This window comes from Ambystoma mexicanum, chromosome 4q (assembly GCF_040938575.1).
Source record: "Ambystoma mexicanum isolate Mex_15411 chromosome 4q, UKY_AmexF1_1, whole genome shotgun sequence".
Taxonomy (NCBI): Eukaryota; Metazoa; Chordata; class Amphibia; order Caudata; family Ambystomatidae; genus Ambystoma; species Ambystoma mexicanum.
In genome coordinates, this window is record NC_090928.1 from 217,111,529 (window position 1) to 217,134,204 (window position 22,676).

Sequence of the window (22,676 nt, forward strand, 5' to 3'; positions counted from 1 at the left end):
GTCATTGACATTAGCCCGCCTGTAACCACCGGCTGGGTTACCTTCCCAGTGTTTACGGATGAGGCTGCCATTGCTCGCCTTAAATCGGCAGCCCCGTCCGATCCAGTTCCTTTATCTATTCTGCAGGATCTTCTGCCTAGGATCATTCCTTTGGTTACCCAGGCTGTGAATCTTTATTGCAGCCAAGGTTCTATTCCTGCTGAGTTGAAACAGGCCATTGTGGTCCCTCTACTAAAGAAGCCATCTTTGGATGCTTCTATTCTTTCCAACTTTCGTCCAATCTCTCTACTTCCCTTTTTTATGAAGCTCCTTGAAGCTCTGATTTCTCCACTCCGCTCTTCCTTTCTGGAGTCTTCTGCAGTGCTCGACCCCTTTCAGTCTGCCTACCTGCACTACGGGACTGTATCCTACAGCCCCTTCTCCCGGCACTTACCTTGCACTTTCCACCAGCTGGCCCTATTTATTGTGTATTCTAACCATGTACAGCACTTTCCCCCCCCTCTCCCCTTCCCCTTGCACTTGCACTTTTCCCAGTCCCCTCTACCCTTACACTTGCGCAATCTGAATGACACCTGGCCTAGTAGGATCGTTGTCTGTCTCCCCTTGTTCCCCCCCGCCTCATCGCGCCTTGAAACACTTGTGTATAGGCGCGTTACAAATGCCATATCATATCATTTGGCACCGATTGACCCAATTTCCTTCCGGTGTAGCCAATGAAAAGGTGATTATCCACTCTCAGCTTGGAAAGCCTAGAAATGTAAACGCTTAGAGCTCTTCTCGGGTCCAGCCTGTGCAATCTTTCCTCCTCCTTACTGGGATGAGGTGGAGGATAGAACGTGGGCAGAAACATTTTCTAATATAAACGGAAATCAGACAACTTTAGGTAAAAATGAGGGTTTAACCCTCAATACCACTTTGTCCCTGTGGAACAGAGTATAGGGTGGCCCAGAAGACAGTGCCTGCAATTTGCTCACTCTTCGTGCAGATGTTAAAGCAACCAGGAAAATGTTTTTCAACGTTTGTAATCTTAATTGACGAGTGTGCAAGGGTACAAAAGGGGCATACAAAAACTTTAGAACCAGATTAAGGTCCCAAACTTGGACTTGGAAAGGAGAAGGAGGGAACACATTGATTAGTCCCTTTAAGAATTGTATTATTAAAGGAATTTTAAAGTAGGAACATTCTTCTGAAGAGAGAAATGGAAAGCGCTGCAAGATGACCTTTAATGGTCCCAACATTGAGGCCTCTATATGCCAGGGACAAGAGGAAGGACAACACTTCCGGGATAGAACACAGAAAAGGATCAACATTCTTTTCCCTGCACTAGTTGCAAAACCTCTTCCAACGGCAACAGTACAGAGATTTTGTTGCTGGCCTACTTGCCAAAAGCAACAGCTCCATGACGTCATCCGGAAGGTCCCAATCCTTCTATCTCAGCCTTTCAAATACAAAGCATGAAGGTTGAGAGTCCTGACCTATGGATGGAGAACCTGTCCATCCATTTCTGAGAGGTGGTCCTCTCTCTGAGGAAGACATAAAAGAGGGCAGATGGACAGGTCTAGAAGGTCTGGGTACCACGTTCTCCTGGCCCAATCCGGAGCAATTAGGATCATGCAGTTTCTGAACCGTCTCCATCTCCTGATGACTTGAGGAATGACAGGAATCGGAGGGAACGCGTATAGCAGTGGGAAGTTCCACTCCACCACAAACACGTCCCCTATGGCTCCTCTTGGGACAAATTCCCTTGAGCAATACTTTTCGCACTTCCGGTTGATTCCGGTCGCAAACAAGTCTACCTGAGGAGTTCCCCAAAGGGTGAAGATCTCCTGAAGGACTTCCTGAGCCAGTTCCCACTTGTGGGACACTGTACTCTGCCTGCTCAGCGCATCCGCTGTCATTCTCTCTGGCTAGATGAACTGCTGTTAAGGAGATTTCTCCTTGAATTGCCCAATACCAGAGCCACACTGCTTCTCTGCACAGAGGTAGTGACCCTACACCACCTCTTGTTTAGGTAATGCATGGCTACTGTGCTGTCCGTCATTATCAGGACATTTTTTACTCTGACAGCTGGCACAAAGGCCTTCAGCGCTAGTCTGATTGCTCTCAGCTCTAAAAGCTTGATGTGTAGTTTGGACTCTGATGGAGACCAACGACCTCGGATTGTCGGATCGTTGGCATGAGCTCCCCACCCTATGAGTGAGGCGTCCGTCACTAGTGTAATCTCCGGCCATGGTTGCCAAAAATGTTCTCCTTTTAGGATGTTCTCTGTGTAAGTCCACCACAGAAGATCCTGCCAAACCCTGTTCAGAATTTGAAGGAGATCCATCATTTGACCTGAAAATTGGGACCATTGAGTCTTTAAAGCTTATTGAAGGGATCTCATCCTCAGGCGTGCTTCTGGCACTAGGAAAATGCAGGATGCCATGAGGCCATGCAACCTCAAAAAGTCGTAGGCTGGGAGATTTTGGGCATTTTGGAATTTGGAAACCATCTGAAGAATGTCTTGAGCCCTCGACTTGGGAGGCAAGCTCTTTCCCCAAGGATGTGTCTAATACAGCCCCTATGTACTGGAGCTGTTGGGAAGGTGTCATTTGTGACTTCTTGAAATTGGGGGAGAAGCCCAGTCTGTGGAGGAAGTGGCAGGTGACTTTCAGATGATCCAGGGCCTGTTCGGCAGAATGTGCCCTGATCAACCAATCGTCCAGGTTGGGGTAGATGTGAATTCCCCCCTCCCCTTCTGAGGTGCGCTGCCACCACTACCATTAACTTGGTGAAAACCCTCGGGCGGAGGTCAACCCGAATGGCAGGACTCGAAATTGATAGTGCTAATCGCCAACTACGAACCTCAGGTATTTTCTGTGCTTAAGATGGATTGGCACATGAAAATAAGCATCCTGGAGGTCCAATGACACCAACCAATCCTGAGGTTGAAGGGCCTGAAGGATCTGAGAAAGTGACCATCTTGAACTTGTCCTTCCTGAGGAACTTGTTCAAGCCTCTTAAATCCAAGATGGGTCTCAGTCCTCCATATTTTTTTTATTCCCAAAAAGGATGGGGAGTACCATCCCTTGTTCTTTTACGCTACAGGTACTGGTTCTATAGCACCGTTCTCCAGCAGGGTTAAGACTTCCTGCTGTAGGAGCGGGCCTGGAAACTTCAAAGAGTGTCTCCCTGGTTGATTGCTTTGAGGTTGCGTTAGACAAGGAAGGCAGTAACCATGGGCTATCATTTCTAGAGCCTAAACATCTGATGTGAGGGCTCGCCATTCTTGCAGATGCTCTGACAGCCTGCCTCCCACAGGTGTCTTGTGATGCAAGTACTCAAAGTGGTTTTGTGGCAGTTGCTGCAGCCACTGATGGTAAAGAGGGTGGGGCTGGCTTTGCACTTTTTCCTAGTCCACCACGTGTGGCTTTTTTCTGGCCTCTGACTGGCCATTCCTCTCGCCTTTCCATATGAGGAGTAATAACGATAGGATCGTCCCCTCCAAGATTGTCCTGATGCATGAAAAGGCTGAGGTTGCCCAATAGCAGCTCCTAAAGATTTGGCAGTCGCTTTTGAGGTCTGCAACCTCTCAAGGCTCTCGTCCGCCTCGTTGCCAAAAAGGTGAGACCCGTCAAAGGGTATGTTCAAAAGACGGTTTTAGAAGTCTGGTGCGAAACCAGACTTTCGCAACCATGCAAATCTGCGCATTACCGTGCTAGTGGCCATGGACCTGCTCACAATGTCTGCAGTGTCCAATCCAGACTGAAGAGATTCCTGCATGGCCTCTTTTCCATCTCCAACAATGGCTAGGAATCCTTCCCTTTCTGGTATGTGCTCCGCCGCCATTGCAATGCACTCCCAGAGTGTACGAAAATGTTGCCAAGGCACATGTGGAGCTGGCTGATTTTAACGCCATACTCCCAGTTGAAAATACCTTGCGCGCCCAACCATCCACACGCTGGTCATCCCTATCCGGAGGGATGGAAGAGTATGCCACCTTATTTGCAGCTGTGGCTGCCTGGACCACCAGACTCTCAGGAGTAGGGTGTTTGGACAGATAGGCGGGGTCGCTACTGGAAGGGCAGTATTTTGAAGTGAGGGACTTATTCACTGGAGGAATAGAGTCCGGGGTCTCCCAATTTTTTACCACCCTATTGTGTGGGTACATGGAAGGGTAAAATCGGATCTTCGGTGGGACCATGATCCTATACATCATTCAGATCATACTGGATGAACTGAGTTGGTGGTCTAGCCCATCCTAAATATTCGACCACCTTTGTGATTAACTGGCTGTATGATGGACTGGCATGTTCCCCTGGTTCTGGCCAGCCAAAATCTGTTTCAGATGAAGTGTCAATTCCACTTGCATTATGCAAGGTTTCCACCAGATCTCTCATTCTATTCTACTTTCCTCAGAAATCAAGCATTCTGGGACATTTGGGGTGCCATATTCCAGGCCAAAAGGAACATTGTCCTCCTCCTCAGACCTCTCTTGGTCTTCAAAAATTGTAGTTAAAGATTTAAAATATACTTTACTTGGAAGAGGTTTAAAAAATAAATCTGGGATAGGTGTAGCAGTAGAAACTGAAGGCTTTGCAGCTTTATCTTTTGCAGCTATTTTGACAGCTTCTGGCTGAATTGGAGCCTTTGAAACATCTGGCGCCAAGGGCTTTGGGGTCGACAATGGCATTGATGGTGCCGATGAAATAGTGGTCGTCAACAGAGCTGGCTTCGAGGGCATAGAGGCGCTCTTCGAAGGCTCGCCCTTCGAGGTGTGTCGGGTTCCGGATGGCATCAGTGACTTTGAGCGGTCGACTTGAGCGATCTTTTTCGCTTGAGGTCCTGGAGGGGTCCCAATCTTTTCTCCTTCGATCACCTGGGCTTGAGGGCGCGCGAGTGTTGGAACGGTAACGCTCCCGTCCAGCGTCCGAGGAAGGCGCAGAGCGAGGCTTAGCCTTTTCAAACACCTCCATCATTTTAATTCTAAATGCTTCCCATTCTTAGGAGGAAGAATGTTTTGTGGGGCATTTCATTCTTTTGGGGGATTCGTCCGAGGACAAGGTGGAAGGGGACCGGTGGCTTTTTTTTTTTTTTAGACTTTTTCGTCAAAGACGAAGAGTGGTGCAAACCACTTCGGGATCTAGGCCGATGCTTTTGCCTTTCGCGTCAAGGAGATTTCTCCTCATGGGACCTCGACGCTAGAGGCTTTTCGGTCGGGTTTTCGACCTACCTGCAATTTTCCCTTCCTCTATTGCAAGGCCTTCTCCGTCATTGCCTGACACTTCGCACAGGCCTCCATGTCGTGGCCTTCACAGAGGCATCACAGACATTCCCGGTGCGGATCCATAATGGACATTTTCGAACCGCAGGATTTACACTTTTTGAACACTGAACGCGGGGTAGTCTGGGTCGACGAGGACATTCTCGAATATAGCTTCACAATAACTGCGTCACAGAACTACTTCGAAGCGTGCCGAGTCTCCGAAGCAACACTTACTGCGGAAAAACGGAACTAAGGCCAACGGGCGCCGCGCATGCTACTTGTATACCCAACGTCACCCTTGAAGGAGGCCTTCGAGGGACTTCAACCCGACAACATCGACACACTGCACCCTCTGCCGAGAAAACATTTCCGAAACAGCTAAAGATGAATGGAATACATCTAAAATGAGAAATACGTTGGAGGACACAATCCATTCAAATGTTTGGTCTGGTCTTTGTGGCCATATTGATAGCGGGACACTGCTCAACACTCAAAGCCCCCAAAAATGAATACGAGTTAATAGTGGGGTTGACAAGTGCCAAAAGAATGGTCTGCTAAAAATTAAATTGATTCTCAAAGGCACATTGAGCTAGTAACATTGGAACATGTGACTATTTAAATACAACTTTTGGGCCTCATCAGCAAAAAAAAATATTTGACTGGTGCCCCGTTTTGTTACATGTTTACCGTTCTAGCCATAATAGCAGGAGATTTACTGAAATAGCAGTGGCCATATTTCAGTATATTTGCAGCTATCATGTAAAAAAAGGTTTGTCCCAAGTCCCATCCTCATATTGAGTATCGGAATGGTTTATGCATAATAGCAGATAATACAGCTATTGAACATTTTTAATTCACAAAAGGGTGAGATTTCCCCTTTTATGCATTACATGGCGACAGTGGACACATTGGTTATGCCCATTTTTCACCCCTTTACAATGCCCTCATTAAAAAGAGGTTTTCCTTGTGCTTCCTTTTTGTATAGGTAAACACATTTCAAATACATTGGGGGAGATTTTACAAGCTGTACCGACTTTGTTTCGGTTCAGTGAAAAATTGCAGGTATTTCCACCAGGAAACAAAGGTATTTATTAGTAGCAGCATTCCGAAGGAATAATGCCAGAGTTTCTGCTTCTAGGCCTGCAAAATGGTGGTGCCAAAACAGGTGGTATTTGTAACCTGTAGTAACCTCCCCTTTCAATGACCTTCACCCCAAATTACTTATACAGCGCGCCATTGGTTCAATGCTAGGTTTGCAATATATAAACAAATGTAAATATAAAGAAGACATGAAAGAAGGTAAAGAATCATTTATAGGGAGGTTTGGGAGTACTCCCAAAAGGGAATAATTGTGGAAAAAGACTGCCAAATAACATGTAAGCAATGAGCCTCGAGCTGGAGGGGGCATAACTGCTTCAGGTAAGGCCCTGGGGTCCATTATTACAGGCCCAAGCGAAGCAAGGGTCTTAAAGCAAGTGCAGTGGCATTACCTGAAGCGATAATGTCGACCCAGCGAAGGGCTTATTGTCATTAGTACTCCAGCCCGTGAGACCTGGGTACTAATAGCATCTTCATTCAGTTGTGAGCCGCTGAAGCATTTTACAAAAAAAAAAAAAAAAAAAAAAAAAAACAACGTCCTCCATGGAACAGGATATGAAGTTGGTTCTCCCTTTCAATGGCGGCCTGAGGAAGAAATACATGGAAATCAGCTTGACTCCGAATCGTTGCAGGCAAGGCATTGTCCAGCTGGCGAGGGACAATCAGATGGATTGTTACAATCCGATTTTCCCTTGCTGGGTACTAATGAATAAATGTGAAGGGGTACACAAAAACAGTATTTGGAGAACTTCAAAGAAGCTTTTAGAAAATAATTTAATATTTGCATTTTACATCTCTTTCTGTCGTATTATGCTGCTTGAAGAACCCTTTTCTCTCACTCACTGACCTATGGCTAGTTTGCTGCTCAGGTTTGAGATGGGTATAGCACCATCACAAAATCGATCAGCATATTCACCATTATTACCCAAGCATCTCTCATATCTAGCAATTATTTTTATAAGCTTTAAAATGTGTGCAGGTTTGCATTTAAAGCTGGTACTTAGAAAAGGGCACAGTAAAGAGACATCTAGGCAGAAGTCTTAACATCTCTATTGCTGGCAAGTGTGCAAATGCAGACTTGCCCACATTTTTAAGCTTTAACAAGCACTTTCTAGTTAGGGTGGGCATAATTTATGGTGTAATTAAGACGCATTTAAAGATTAAAAACAGGAAACCGTTCAGGGAAACAAAACAGTAACTAAATTACATGTTTTTGTAGTTTTAGAAAATTATATAGGAAATGGGCTTGCTTGTATTCTTGCATGATTATCTTGAATATGCAGTCATTTAAAAAAGTAGCTCCTAAAAATTTTAATTGGCTCAACAATTTTTGCTTTGAGAGCCAGTGGCTACTTCAGCAAAAATTTAATCCAGAGCTCTGCAGATATCGTAATCAACGATTCAAGCGAAGAGGTTCTGCAGGACTTTCGAGCCAAAGGAAGCAGATATCCTGGCAGATTCAACAAGAGAGACATGCTAACCAAAGCATCAGTAATGGCACACACTTCATGAATCCTCCACTACTGCATTGTCAGTGGTGGAATGAGCATGAAGCCATGCTATGGTAAGCGGCTTTCATACTGAGCTCACCACCCACGATAGGGGTATCTGGGAAATGCAGGAAACTATCCATCTGGCAATTGTGCTTTTGCAGCGTTGTTGCTTTGAAAAAGCATGCTGTACATTATGGTTTGATTTTCTGAAAGATTTAGTTATATCAAGGTTATATATTTAAGAGTTGAGATGTCTACATTATTCAGCCTCTACTGCTGAAGAAAGGTTGTGGCTGGAAGACTGAACAAGTGCTTGGGTTAAATGAAACACTGTCCAATCTTGTCAAATAGGCCGTTCTGATACCTTCCAAAGAGCTTGAAAATCTTACTCATCTGGCAGAAGAAATCCAAACCAAGAATATGGTATTTCATGTAATAGGTCAGGTCACAAGAAGCCATGGGGTAAAATGAATTATGTATAATAGCTGCCAGGACAACATTAATGAATGGGGGAATAAACCAAGTAACCCATTGTAATAAATGCATTTAATGATAATCTCTCCTCTGGTATATTGTGGTTTACAAAAATTGCAGAAAGATTGTGCTTACAAGATTGAATAAGAATGCATGTACTAGCCAAGAAAGATAAAACGCTGTACTTCATCCAAGGAAACTTTTTAGTGCTTTGGTCCCAGGCAAGGTCCCAATGCAAAATCACTGCTGCTTGCTTTTGGTAATGCTTACTGGTAGAGTCATTTGTAGCCGCACACAGGGAGAAGTTTATCAGAAATTTCTAGGTGTGCATACATAAATCCACATCCCAGGAACCAGCTACTCAGATGCAGGAATGTATGCAGGCCAACACAGAAGCAGGGCACATAAGCCTCATAACTGTTACCATGGGACTCCCCTACCTTAACTTGCCTAGAATGGAATTTAAACACGGGAAAGGATCTGCACAGGGCCTTTTGCTCTTGTTGAAAGCCGCAGATCACCACAAATCTGACAAGGAGTTTACCCACGAATACTAAGAGTATCTTTGGGCATGCAATATTTAGTCTAGGTATGTAGAAATGATCGGTTTATAGTGCGGTCTGGACAATTTGCAAATAGCTTGCTCCATATTACATGTAGAGCAGAAGGAGTTTTCTTTGAATAAAAGCAGAAGATGCTGGGTACTCAGGAGGCAGCAAATGGAGTCTACATATGTCCCTCAACGTAACACCAATTGTAAAGAAGGGTGAAGGAGTGTATTCCTTAATGCGGTTAGTCAGTTTTACTCCATTCTCGGAATTTTGGGAGGAGGAGCACCCTAGTCATATCAACATTGACTGGAAGTGGCTAATGACTATGTGGTATGATAATTCATTTATAACGTACCGGTACACAAGTTCACCTTTCATGCCACTTGATCTACATTGCGAAGGTGGAAGCAGCTACCAAAACTGAAGAGGTGACATTAGGAAATCAGTGTATTGTAGTGGTGGTCAGGGTGTTTAGTACTCATTAAGCATCACAGGCCTTACTATGTATGTTAGTCTGAAAAATCGGTAATGATGGGACTGGAGAGAAAAAAAATGTTTTTAAAAAAGGAGACTTACAGGAAGAATTGGTAGGGGAGTATTTGTTTCCGATACAGGAGTAACAAAAAGCTCTAAGAAGTATTAAAAGAATACCTGCCATTTTTTGTACTTTTCCCAGAAGTGGGTAGGGGAGACCCAGTAGAAGGGGGGCGCAGGTAGATAGAGGGCCGTGTATTGGTACAGGGACGGCGAGTGTAGGCATAGGGTGGGTGGGTGCAGGCAGTGGGGTAGCCTGTAGGAAAGAGAATGGCGTAGGAAAAGGGGTGGTGTAGGCAACAGGGGGTGCCGCATAGGTAGGTGGTGGCATGTAGGCAAGTAGATGGTTGTGGGTGTGTAGGTTAAACAGATAGCACTCATTGTTCTTGTCGGGTCTAAAGTGTTTGATACCATTAGCAGGTTTTAGGTTTTCAGTACAGTACAGACCCCACTACTAGTAAAGACATCCAGGCAATAGATTGACAACCTTCAAAGTGGCCTTCTGGTCCACATTCCTGTTCATAACAATTCAGAGGATGAGTACTCCTCTGCAGTATTAAGTGAACCATGTCGCAGCCGAAAAAGTAATCTGGTACCGTAGGCCAAGTCTGGCTACACTGTTGTCCCGCCAAGAGGTACTCACAAATGCATCCAGCTGCAGCGAATTTTGGATTGAGCGCTGGTAGGGCCCTTAAAACCAGTGAGATTATAATCTCACAAGAAGCACAGATAGGAATTGGAGATTTACACAGAGCCTGGTCCAGCATCCATGATAATTTCAGTTCGAAATGCCCTGTTGGTACCAGACACTTCTTTAGCCTATAGTTCAATAAGGTTCTGAGACTTGGGCTTAATTCTCCCACCCACACAGAACAGGAACGTACTTGGTGGAGGTTCCAACAACAGCTAACACTAGGAGGGTGAGCGGCTAAGTGCCTACTGCATCGATACTTTGTTTAAAAGCAAACGAGAACATGTGCTGCGATGGAGGTGTTGGGAAATAGACAATTGAAATGAAGGGGGCGGGGGCATGATCAAGGGAAGCAAAAAGTGAAAAGAGGTGTTGCAATGAGAAACTATAACATCCAGCTCATAAGGTAGAAAAACTGGAAGTAAGGGTTTGCAGCACATGGGTGGGAGCAATGTCTGACTTGTCTGGGATGCTTGCAAATACCAGCCCTATTCTAATTTCCCTAAAGTGAAAGTATTCTTTTGGAGAAGCCATTTCCTCTACAAGCTTGTAGCACAGGTTTATCCAACCAGTTCCAACGGCGAAAGGAGGGAGAGCAGGCCATGCGAGAATACTGAATCTGATCACTTCACCACCCAGTGCCCGTATTATTTTTTTAAAGTGCTGTGTTACTTCCCTTGACACAAGAGGCCAAAGCCTCTTGTTTTGAATGATTCAAAGCATGTTACTTCGCTATTACTGCAATTCAATCAAAAAAACATTGAAGGTAAAGACTGGGCAATGCAGACAGTGGGCAGAGACATTTAGAAACATTAACAGGTGATAACCACAGCTTAGCATTAAGGGTCTCAAAGTATGTTGACTAACAAACAAAAATTTACCAAGAGCGTTGCCAATAAAACTATCACTTTCATGATCAAAAGCATAAGTACCTTGCGATTTGGGAGGTTCAAGTTTATTTAATATGCCATAATGAAATTTTAAAAAACATACCTTATCATCGGCAGAGCAGCGGTATAAGTTCTGGAACGTATTGATTATGTTAACGCAGAAACGGGGAGCAAAGAGATCTTTATCCTGACCAAACTGATGGCGGGACTGTCTGACAATAGAGTCAATGACATACAGCCCTGGCACCTTGTACTCGGGCTTACACTGAAAAGTAAAAACAACTCGAGTCAGTGTATCAATACAATGAAGTATCTGGGAAAACGCTCACCTGATTCTATTCTTAAGAAAAGGCATGAGAAAATGCTGTACCATAAATTTACATTACATAGCTTTGAATTCAGATTTTCCATGCTAACGTTCGAGAAAGTCATAATTCTATTAAAGACATAGAGGCAAAGTATAATGCTTTCTCTTCCTTTACTGAAAGCTTAAGCAGCCTTTATACAAATAAACAATACACAAGGAACTACAACTTGCTAGCCAATGCAGTCTCTGAACTTGAAAAACTATGTCCTCAGGCATGCCACAGTCGTCCAATCACAACCTTTGTGCCATCACATCTTGAAACCTCCTCACATCCTCCTCTTTCTTTTGCTGACTTGCTGCAGCCTCTTGAGACGATTCGCCTAAACTGCTGACATAACGAAACTTTAACTTTGAACAAAAAAGTGTTCTTCTCAGAACATGCAAACCGCTACTGCTGTGCAGCTTCATCCCTGATGGCGCTCAGGAGCCTGTCTGCTTGATGTCTGAACCTGCATGGATGGAATAAGAAAAAAACCACACCAACTTTTCGGACGGTCGGTGGACAATTGGCGTGCTGCTTCGCTTCCTGGCGGCGCCTCTTACGCTTGCAGTGCACCGTTTTCACCCTACTGCGCCCCTTTTCGGGAAGATAGCTCAGGGGCAACACGCTTGTCTTGGAAGCAAGATAATGCGGAGCAACACAGGTTCGAACCCCAAGCCCACGCTTAGAAACCTCTGCGTATTAAGCGCCTTATAAATAACCCATTACAATTTCCTACGCAGAACTGAGCGAATGAACGGGAATACTTCGCCTCTGTTTTTAATAGAATTATGGTTAGTATGTAAAATCTTAATTCTGTCAGGACCGGAGACTTGTATTATGATTGTTCAAAGCCTAATGACCACCAACAAAGCCACTTGCGACAGGCTTAAAATATAAAGTCTTAAAAGTGGACTCATTCTACCAGTCTGCGGTCTTGCAAATGTCCTATGAGTGCTGCTGACAAAAGCTTTAGACACCATGGCTGCCTCAAAGAGATATCTATCCCCGACTCCTGCACCACCCATCTCATCTCTCTAGCTAGGGTGGCAGTAGATACTGCTTTAAATGCCTTAGGGGTGCGATGAAAAGGCTGCACTCCCCAGCTGGCCTGATAGACGCTGTGTGCCTATCAAACTCCTTTTAGCACCTGACTGGACAGAGTTTAGGCTGTTGCACGAAAGCCGGAAAGGTAGCCGTTTTCTGGTGGAGGTTTTTGTCCGGTGCCAAACGTGAATGACTCCCCCCTCTGGACAGAAAGATTTGCTGTCCACCACCAGAGCGCCTACGTTTGATACTCTTACAAGCTACTAAGCATAGTAGCATTGTTAACTTGGCGAAGACAGCCTTTCTGGACAGGGCATTTTTATCTGTCCAACTTGTGATAAGTTGTAGGACGTCATTTGCATCCCAAATACAGGAGTACTTAGGTGCCGGAGGCTGGATGGCTTTCACTCCTTTAAGCAGCGGAACCACCAGGGCATGTTCGCCAACCGGGGCATTGTCGATCGGATCATGTCCCGCAGAGATGGAGGACCTGAGGTGTGCCTGTCCGGTAGGCTTTGCCTTGTGCATTTAGCCCTGCTAAATGAACTAGATCTGCTGTAGTGGGATGCACGTTCCTAGCCACACACCACTGTGCCATCTATGCCAGGCACACTTGTAGGACCTAGCTGTCTTGGGAGACCAGGATTCTCTGATGAGGCACTCAACCTCTCCCTATAGCCCATACTCACCAGGTACTCCTGAATAACCGGGCTATTAGGTGCAGGGACCCTAGCCCAATATACAGGTGCTAGGAGCCCTTCTGGGTGTAGTAGTATGTCCGGTAATTTCAGCAGCAGGAGCGGGGTGTCGCAGGAGAGTTCCAGCAGGTCAGGGAACCACTCTTGACTCTTCCAGGCTGGTGTCACTATCACTAGCCTCACCTGCTTCTGTCTCACGTACGCCAGTGGCCTCGCAATCATGGCGAAAGGAGGGAAGGCAGTTCCACGGATGACCCCATTGCTGCAGGAAAGCATCCGGGGCTGCTGTTTCTGGGTCCAGCCTCCAGCCGAAGTACCGAACCAGCTGGCGGTTCAGCCTGGATCCAAATGGGTCCATCTGACACTGACCGGTTCTCTGCATGCAGGCATGGAAGGCACCTCTGTCCAGCTTCCAGTCGCTGGTGTCTGGAGTTCAAGTCCGCTATCGGATTGGACACTCTCAGGAGGTACTCTGCTGGGCCGCCAAGACCCCTCTCCAGGCAGAAGTACGAGACATCCTTGGTCAGCGCCACCAACCATATGGACTTCATTTCCCCCCCCCACCCCCCAGGCTGTTGATGCACCAGACTGCTGAAATGTTGTCCATTTTCAGCAGGATGCAGCACTGGACTCTGTCCTGTGATAGGCACTTGATCGCCAAGGATCCAGCTAGACGTTCCAGGCAATTGATGTGAAGCCTGGACTCATCCAGAAACCACCGGACCAGTCAGCTCCACGCAGCGAGCTCTCCAGCCTCTGCGGCTGACATCCGATTATGTGTTACGGTCCGGAGTGGAGGCGAAAATGGCCCTTTCCTTTCCATCCATCGGAGCCACCAGTTGGCTTCCTCTTACATGGGGACTAGTTTCTCGTACGACCATCCCTGCCATGAGGAACTGGATCTGAGCCGTTGAAGGGCCAGATAATGAAAGTTCCCGGAGAAAAATCGACTGGGTAGACTAGGCAAGGCGCCCCACTTTACTTGCTAGTTGTCTGAGCAGAATCTGCTCCTTTGCTAGGACTGATCCGATTTCTTTCTTTATGTCAACCTTCGAGAAAGTTAATAATAAAGTGTTTTGGGTTACTGTTTTTTTCAAAGGACCATTTGAAACAGTATTCACGGCTGAAGGGATTTAACCCATGACTTATTCGAGTCCACAGTACATTAGCCCTGATTTGAAAAAGGCGATGGTTTCGCCGAAACACGTGTTATCATAGAGGGCAATTCAACAAACATAACAATATGTTTGAATAAAAGATATCTATTTATTACAAAATCAAGAAAAAAGTTTGGTATACATATTTTTTCTTTCCATAAGGACGCAGAAGAAAAACAGTAACCCAAAACACTTTATTGTTTCTCAACCAAAACGGAGTAGAGGAACCGGAACTCCATTGTGACAGTCTTTTGCGACCACCCCGAAAATCAGTGAACATATTACTAAAACAAACAGGGCGCTGAGGTCAAACCCTTGGGAAACCCACACCAGAAAGGTTGCTCAATCATTACTTATTTCGAGAACGTTAGGCTCTGTGTCGCCGCCAGGGAATCTATGACAAATCCTCAGAAGTCCATTTTCTGCTGTGGGTTGCTCTCCGATTTCTTCCAGTTGACGAGACAGACCTGAAATTCCAGGAGCCCCGAAGTGAGGACTACCTGCTCCCACAGCCTTTCTGGATCCTGCACCACGAGGCATAGGTCGTTCAGGTATACTATAATTTACACTCCTAGCTCGGGTAGCTTTGCTACCACGATCTTGAGGAGCTTGGTACAACACCAAGGCGCTGAAGTTAGACCGAAGGGGAGACAGGTGAACTCCCACCTCAAACTAGGGGTTAAATTCGTGGATGGGACCGCAAGATGGGCATCTGAGGTCTATGCGGGCTAGCCAGTCTCCGTTCTGAAGGATATCTCTGAGGTGGATGCCCTCCATCTTGAAGTGCCGGTATGCTAGGAAAGCATTCAACCCTCAGACTGATCACCGGCCTGACCTTCAGCTTCCTCTTCATTAGAAAAACATTGCTCAGGAACCCTTGCTCTCTTTTGATTGCTGGCCTTTGAGTGGAAGGAGGGGGGGGTACTTTGAACCCCTCCCCTCCCCCCCTATTCCTACACTTCCTGGGTAGGCCCAATCGCGGCTGCTTTGGGTCCAGGGCCCCGGCCCCATGGCACTAGTGCGGGAATACCCTTAGGAACTGTGACCCTCCCCCCTCATACCACCCACCAGAATAGTGTAAGACCAGAGGTGAATAAGACTCCATTCTGTGAGCCACAGACTCCATTTTGTAATACTGAAACAGCCCTAAGGCTCTAATTCAGACCTGCAGCTCTCCCAGCAAGGCGCGCACAGCGAGCAAGTTGCTCCCCCACCTCCTCCCCTCTTGCCGCCGTCTCTGTGGTGTTCGGTTCCTGTGAAAACACTGGCTGCAAGAATGCGACAACATCCACACACTATCTTTCCCCTTCCGTCTTGCTTCAGTGGCATAGATACAGCCCAGGCTTGGGACCAGAGCAAAAGCAGTCTGTCTCTATAAACCTGCCCCTACCCCACAGACCCTGGCTGTATATTATATGATCCCCATGCCTCTACGATAAAATAAACAGGTAACCCTTAAGTAGGGGTGTCGGTTAACACTCTGACACGAATAGAGCCAGCGTACCTTTTGCATGCAGAAGTGTAAACCCAATGATGAGCCAATATATAGAAAGACCAACATAGTACAAGTGCGTAACTAAAAACTCTTATGCAAAGCCATTAACAAGAAATGTACAATGTATGTTAACCTAGAATATTGACACGCTCATAGAAGCAGATTGCAGTAACATATGCATAATTGGAGTATTCCCTACTTTACCACGAAGCTACCTCATTTTTATAAGTGTGAATGTAAATATGTGTACCACATTGTGCAAACATAATGTAGTAGTTAGCCAGTCTCAAGAAAGCCACAATCCAAGCTAATGATGCAAAGTCCCGAGATATGATCTGCCGTTTTTGACTGGTGAACATTGAAGTGAGCACAGGTTTTATTTTCTGATGAGTTCTTCATGTTCCCTTCATCACGTTAAAGATACATGGCCACATGAGATATGTAGTCTATTCTAAACTTGTACGATTCGGATGTATGATGGTAGACGATGTATAATAAACCCATATGTTTTAAGGGCCCTGTTCTTCATATAACAAGTAGCTGCAAAGGGGTTTTGATTCTCCTTTACCCTTCATGGTGTCAAGATAGAATGGCAAAGATTTAATGATGTTCACATACCTGACCACCAGAGACCCCCTATGATGAACTACATGCCTATGATGGTATAGGACTTTTGTGACCTAGTCATCCCAGCCATATATTTAGAGTCCTCTTTGTTGTTGGTGATAAATGCCTTAGGCCCTACAATGACCCCATGAACTCTACCTTTCGGCCAGTTTATCCTTAATTGTTTAAACATACCAAGCACAACATTTGATGGATGAATTTCAATTTATGACCAGAGAAATAACTTGCCTTTGAACCACATTTTTTTTATAGGCACTTGAGACACAGGTCTCTGAACTCACTGGACAAATAGATCATGACAGTGAATGAATGGGAGTGAATGGCCCCAACGGCAAATGCTAAATGGTTATTTAACATGCCACATTGCAACAATCGACCATCCTGTGTGCCATCGTGATGAACCCAGCTGACCGATTGACCTCAAACACCACGTCATCATCACGTGCCCGTGGACCAATCAGCCGTCTCCGACCCTATGGCACCTATAGGTGCCCACTCTTAGTATCCAAACCCAATCTCTCTCGTGTCTCCTAGGCCTTCCCACAGTGATGACGATTTTTGTAAATACAATCAAAGTGTAACATGTTATCTGCAGAGCACTCGGCGTGAGCCGAGCAGACGCTGCTTGCCCTATTTAAGATAAACGCCTTTGATATCACCAGCACTTGGTCTTGATCTCATTCCCTCCTGGGATGTGTTTTTTATTGACTATTGGGCGAATTAACTGCATTTTTGGGGTTTTCTCACTTACACCTTCTTGACCTTTTTCTTAGTAGCTCTTAGCTCCTTGTGCATGAGGACCTGGTATGCATCTGATTAAGAAGGGGAAGGGCGTTTTCACTTGCACCAGCAAATACGAGACAGAACCCTTGCACTGTTACGCTCACCTGGTTCCCACAGGAGCGTAGAACGAACCCGGACAGCTACGGCCTCCACCAGCGTGAAGCGTAGGGCAAAGATGACTGTCTAGACGGAACCACTCAGTCTTGTAAGCTTGACTCGTAGAAGTATTCTCCTGTAGATGGAGAAAGGTATTTAGCCCCGTGGATGTGAATGCAGACCCCCCTCCCAGCTCCCGTTCTTCCCACTTGCCACCTCGATATTCCCGGTCAGTGTCCTCACCTTATGTTTTTGATTGGTGAGCTCTCCATCCTGCGTGGCATGCAGGGGCGCGTAGATACCAGTTACTTCACTGGTTTTAGGTGTTGGGGTTCTGGACGGTTATTGAGTCCGGAGTTTGTCAAGTTTTTAAAGAGTTCAAAATGTCCAAAGTTCACTCTTGCACTCCCCTGTTGATTTGCGGCGGCAATTTCTGTCTGGAGGTTGCTGGCGGCGTTCAGGTAAGAGTCTGTATTACCCAAACTATCCTGTAAAGGTGCGCGAGATTAGCTCACTGTCTTTTCCTTTTTTCCTAGATGCGGCGTATTGAAGGATGAAGCCTCCGGTGATAGCCAGGTAAGTCTTGTAATATAAGTGATTGTCTTTTTAGTCTCCTTAGGCTCACCTTGCTTTTTCTGGTCTTTTCCCCGGGTGTTGAAAATCACCGAAAAAGTGACGGAGACAGCGCCAAGTCGGAGATGATGTGGGCTGGTGAAAATAGAGCGGCGCTGCAGCTGGGACGCGACGCGTGCCGGAAGAATGTCCCTTCAGGCTCAGAGTGATGCAGGATCCGAAATCAGGTGAGGAATCAGATTAAAGTCTGTAATATAACCTCTTCTTCTATTTTCCTTTCTCTCCTAGGGGCCCCGTGTTCGAGGCAGGCGTGGCAGAAGGCTGGATGCAGGTTTGCAGACACGGTGAGCGTTACGCTGCTAAATGCAGAATAACACGAAGCGTGTGTTGAAGATCGGGCGTGGTTTAAATAGCTTTGAAAGTAGTCCCAGGTAAGAAGTTCCAAGAACCACACCCGAGTGAAAAGTAGTCCTTGTGGAAAAAAAGTCCCTACAGGTCTCACGTTGGCCTGGATGCATGTGCAGCATGGTCTGCCTGAGGTTGGTAATGACTATGAGCCTCACGCTTAAGGCACCAGGACAGAACCCAGACAGCCCCTAGCCGGGGCTTCTGAGGTTTAAACAGATGTCCAGATGCCTGCTTCCGGGGCAGATGGGCTTAGTCCAGCTGCCCGGGGGTAGGCATCATGACATGCACAGCATCTTAGACCCCCATGAGTCTGCTGGAAGCTCTCGCCAAGCCAGTGCATGCGATGATAGCCTGACCCCGATGGGTGGGATTGCGCTGCTTGATGCTGCGTTGGCTGCTCGCACCTGCAGTCTCACCTGCGATAGCATTGTGTGTCCTGTTGCCACCGTGCCAACCCCGGTCTCCAACCAGCCCAAAGGAGGGGAAGAAAGGGTTGGTCTGTTGTCCTCTTGGTGCCAGTTACCGCTCCTGTAGGTCCTTTGACTCCCACTGTAGATGGCCGAGCAGCCCCTTCCTCTTCCAGCCCTAGCAAAAATCAGGAGAAGCGAACACTCTTGAGGGATGACTGGGCTTTGTCCAGGGCAGCAAAGGTATCCACAAATTTCGACATGTCCATTACAAACGTATCGCAGAAGAGTAGTCCTTTGGCTGCCGTCCAAGCATCAGAGGATGCCAGTTTGCCCCAGCTTGGGGTCAATTTTGTACCAGAATCGATTGCCAGCGTGATGCGGCAATGGTGTAGTTTGCATTGCCCAATAGGCACACCGCAAGTTGAGCCCATCCGGCCAGCATGTTGGGGTCAATGGCTTCTCCTTTCGCTTCTTCCGCATCTGAAGGATTTTGGCAAGAGGGCCCACTGCGTCCAGGAGCTTGTGCTAACAAGCCCTCCACAAGCGGTCGATGCCCTTCTTAACATCTCTAGCATAATTTGCCATAAAAGTCAGCATACAGGAATCTACCTCGGGTGTTTCAGCCACATTGACTGATAGCGCTTGTGTGGGGCATTCCACTTCAACATACTTATTGCTTCCTTATTGAGAGGTGTACGCAGACGTTTGCACAGATAGTTGGCCACTTGCACTGGTGGCTGCCACTCAGAAGACCACGGGTGGAGTAAAGAATCTGGGTTGAACGTATTGTCCAGGGAACTCTCCTGGCGCTAGTCTTCGGCATACCTGTGCTTCTTACGCTGTTCCTTGTCCTGTGGGGGTTCTGAGCTCACTGAGACATGGGAATTCTCTTCGCTAATCGGCGCTGAGCGTCTCGTAGAGTCTGTGCCCTCAGTATCTTCCTCTGGGCTAGATGGTGGACCGCCTCAGATGCACTTTGCCTTTAGTGTGCTTGTTCTTGGCGTGCTTTTTGCGTGGTAATGGTGGACATTGTGTCCGTTGCCTGAGGTCATCCTGCCACCGCCTCTTGTGGGTCTTGGACCCAGCAGCCCTGGGCTCTTGTGAAAAAGCCACCCAGTCTTGCAGGAAATCGAGCCTGCTGGCTATGGGTCCTAGGCCTGCCCATGCTGCCTGCTCAATGAGCTGCCCCCACTGCTGGGTCATCCAAGAGGCGCAAAGGCCCTTCCCTGCTAAACTCGTTCCCAGAGAATTCTCCTCATAGGAAGGCCATTGTATGTGGGACACCAGTGGCTTATTTAGGGTGGTTAGCAGGTTGTACTTGGGGTCTGTACCCATAAATAGTTAACCTAGGCTGTCACCCGTATTATAGAGCTGGAAGCTCAAGGATCACTTATTCGCTTCTTGCCTGCAGTTGTATGAAATTATATATGTATATATGCACACTTCCGTGTGTCTACTATTAGTGAATCTTGGGACTGCCCGTAATAATAAACAGTGTCCAAACTATGCTTATATATGCAGAACGGGCTTGTGGGAAGGCAGAGCACTGCTGGGTAATGTGCAGTGAGGATTGCAGGGCTCTCTGTGGCCAAAGAGGTGTGTGGTTGCCGTTGCATGGTGGCGCCCGAGTGGGCCTCGGGTGCTGCCTGCAGCGTTACGCGCTGGAAGTCTGCTTAACCTCCAACTGTTGTCTGAGTGTGTGGGTAAAGCACTGAATGAGGAGAATAAGCATCATGCGCTCACTGCTAACGGCATGCGGAGAGCAGAAACAACGCAAGAACTGAGAGGAGGTTCCAAGCAAGCGCTTTTGTTTCCGCTGGGCAACGCGTTCGCAGCTATATCCGCTTCCAGACTAGAAATAAAAAGGTAAATGAATGATAACACGTCAAGCGTATGCCGCAGTGCGCACTATGAAACTACCGCGCCAATTCCAGACAGTAAGCGAATAGAGTAGTACTTATCTGCTGCCTGAGTAGCAAAGAAAGGTGATCTTGAGGATTCAAGATGTGATGGCACAGAAGTTGTGATGGGTGGACTGTGGCATGCCTGAGGACAGTTTTTCAAGTTCTGGGACAACATTGGCTAGCAAGTTGTAGTTCTTCCTTGTATATTTTTTTTTGTATAAAGGCTGCTTGAGCTTTCAGTAAAGGAAGAAAGCATATCACGAGCCTCCCGGTCTTGACATAGATGTAGTTTATCATTCGGTGTATGTCAGCAAATATTTTAGCTACTGACATGAATTGCTCTATTTTTGAAGTTAAAATAAGCCTTGAAACCGCTACATTCTGATTTTACCAGCAAGCGGTATAAAGAATACTTGGGTGGTTCCAATTACATACAGCATATAAAATGGCCAGTATGCATTTTCACACGAATAGATTGGCATGGTCCTATTCGAACAGTAGGGTGTATATACTTCGCACTTTCATAGTACTTCGATGAGTGACAGCAAGAGATCGGTCATTGGCTAGTGGGGGCTTCTGATTTTACCTGGCTTTTATCATAAGTAGAGGACCCTGCACCCATTCTGGAGCGATCCTGGAAGAAACTGAAGGAGCTAAGACTCCTGTCCAGCTACAAGACTTGCGAAGAGACCGTACACCTGTTGGAAGGAGGCTTGGTGACCAACTTCTGCTGCTGCCCTAGTAGAGCTCTGTCCTGTGGAAGATCTCCAGCAGTCCTGCGAAAAAAGCTGCGACACCTGCAGTGGAGGTAACATCCATTCTCTACTTTAGCTCAGAATCTTACGAAGCAGAGCATTCGGAAGTGCACCAAGAGCACCCTGTGGGTGACCAGATCTGAGTTTGGGCTACCGTGCTACAGACAATGCCATTCCGAGATGAGTCCTGGAACTTGGGGGATCCTCAAGACGTACCTCTGCAAATGTCATGGTCCTAGCATCAAGGGGACCAGAGATAGGAGGGAAAGTCTTCCGCAGCAAGGGAGTCCCTTTGTGTCGCTGTGCATAGGTGGCTGTCGTCTGAAATGTCTTGCCTGCATCCATTCCTATCCTGAGTGGGGCCCTGCATCAAGTTTTACTGCATTCAAATGGGAGACATAGCACCAGCATTACACACCGACCGGAGAGCTGCTCAAACCTGCCACCCCTGGGGATCAAGCGCTGAGGCTGACGGTGGGAAAAGCAACCTTGGACCTTCATCAATCAACCTGCCAAGTGTCATGAAGAATCAGAGTAGAGGGTGAGTTATAGCGATACTTACCTGCTCCCCTAACTCCCTGTTAAAAGTGTGATAACTTTGGCTTTGCCATTCTTGTTCACACAAGCACTCAAAGTTGGGAACACATGTATTAGTTAGATTAACTTGTCCCCTAAATCCTGGAACTGTTCACAGGACCCCACAGACACTTCCTTTTTTTTTTCCAACTTCATAACTGTTTGAAACTTTCCTAAACTTTTGGGCACAAGGCCCCATACATCTTAGGGATGGACTTCTGAAGTTAGGATTTATTCCCTAAATGAGTAGTGCAAATACTAATATGTACCTTTCTTTTCAGTGGTTTTAGATGTATTTTGCCCAACACCAGTAATTTTAAATATGCATCTAATTTTTTTACATGTTGTCTGATAATACCAGACTAGTTATTTTTCACTGCTTTTTTGCCCATAAGTAAAGTAGTATTTGTATACCCTTTTGACTAAGTGAGTTTGTCTGCTTCACTCCGTGCGCTCATTGTGGACCCCTTACAAGCCCGCCACCTCTTGAAACTTAGCCTAGACCACTCCCCTGCTACCTTAAACTAGTTTGGCTACAGTTCCCAGCGTTATCCCTTTCACAATATAGGTTTGACTTCTATACATCTGTCCACCAGGCCAGAGTATAGAAAATCAGTCCCAATAGTCAGTGGGGGACAATCGGGATGAGGCTACACCCTACCAAGGACCAAGATTTGTGGAGGGTCCTTTGGAGCAGAGGGGTGGGCAGGAACGAACAACACCTGCGTCCGTGCCAAAAGATCTGGAAGGCATCTTCCAGAGACCGCCCCACAGCCCTCCGCACGACCCGTCCTGCCCATGAAGCAAACTGGGGCACTTGTAAT

General features: G+C 46.6%; 1 protein-coding gene across 3 annotated transcripts in view; it reads right to left on the reverse strand.

The window, feature by feature from the left end:
• SCAF8 (SR-related CTD associated factor 8) overlaps positions 1–22,676 on the reverse strand; it is a 2,093,867-nt gene that overhangs the window by 1,866,200 nt on the left and 204,991 nt on the right. For all 3 annotated transcript variants that reach the window (XR_011268119.1, XM_069607748.1, XM_069607747.1), the window contains exon 4: positions 11,080–11,241. Coding sequence is in view for 2 of the 3 variants with exons in the window: in XM_069607748.1 (XP_069463849.1) it covers positions 11,080–11,241 (162 nt within the window). In the remaining variant the exon portion in view is untranslated. The remainder of the gene's footprint in view (positions 1–11,079; positions 11,242–22,676) is intronic.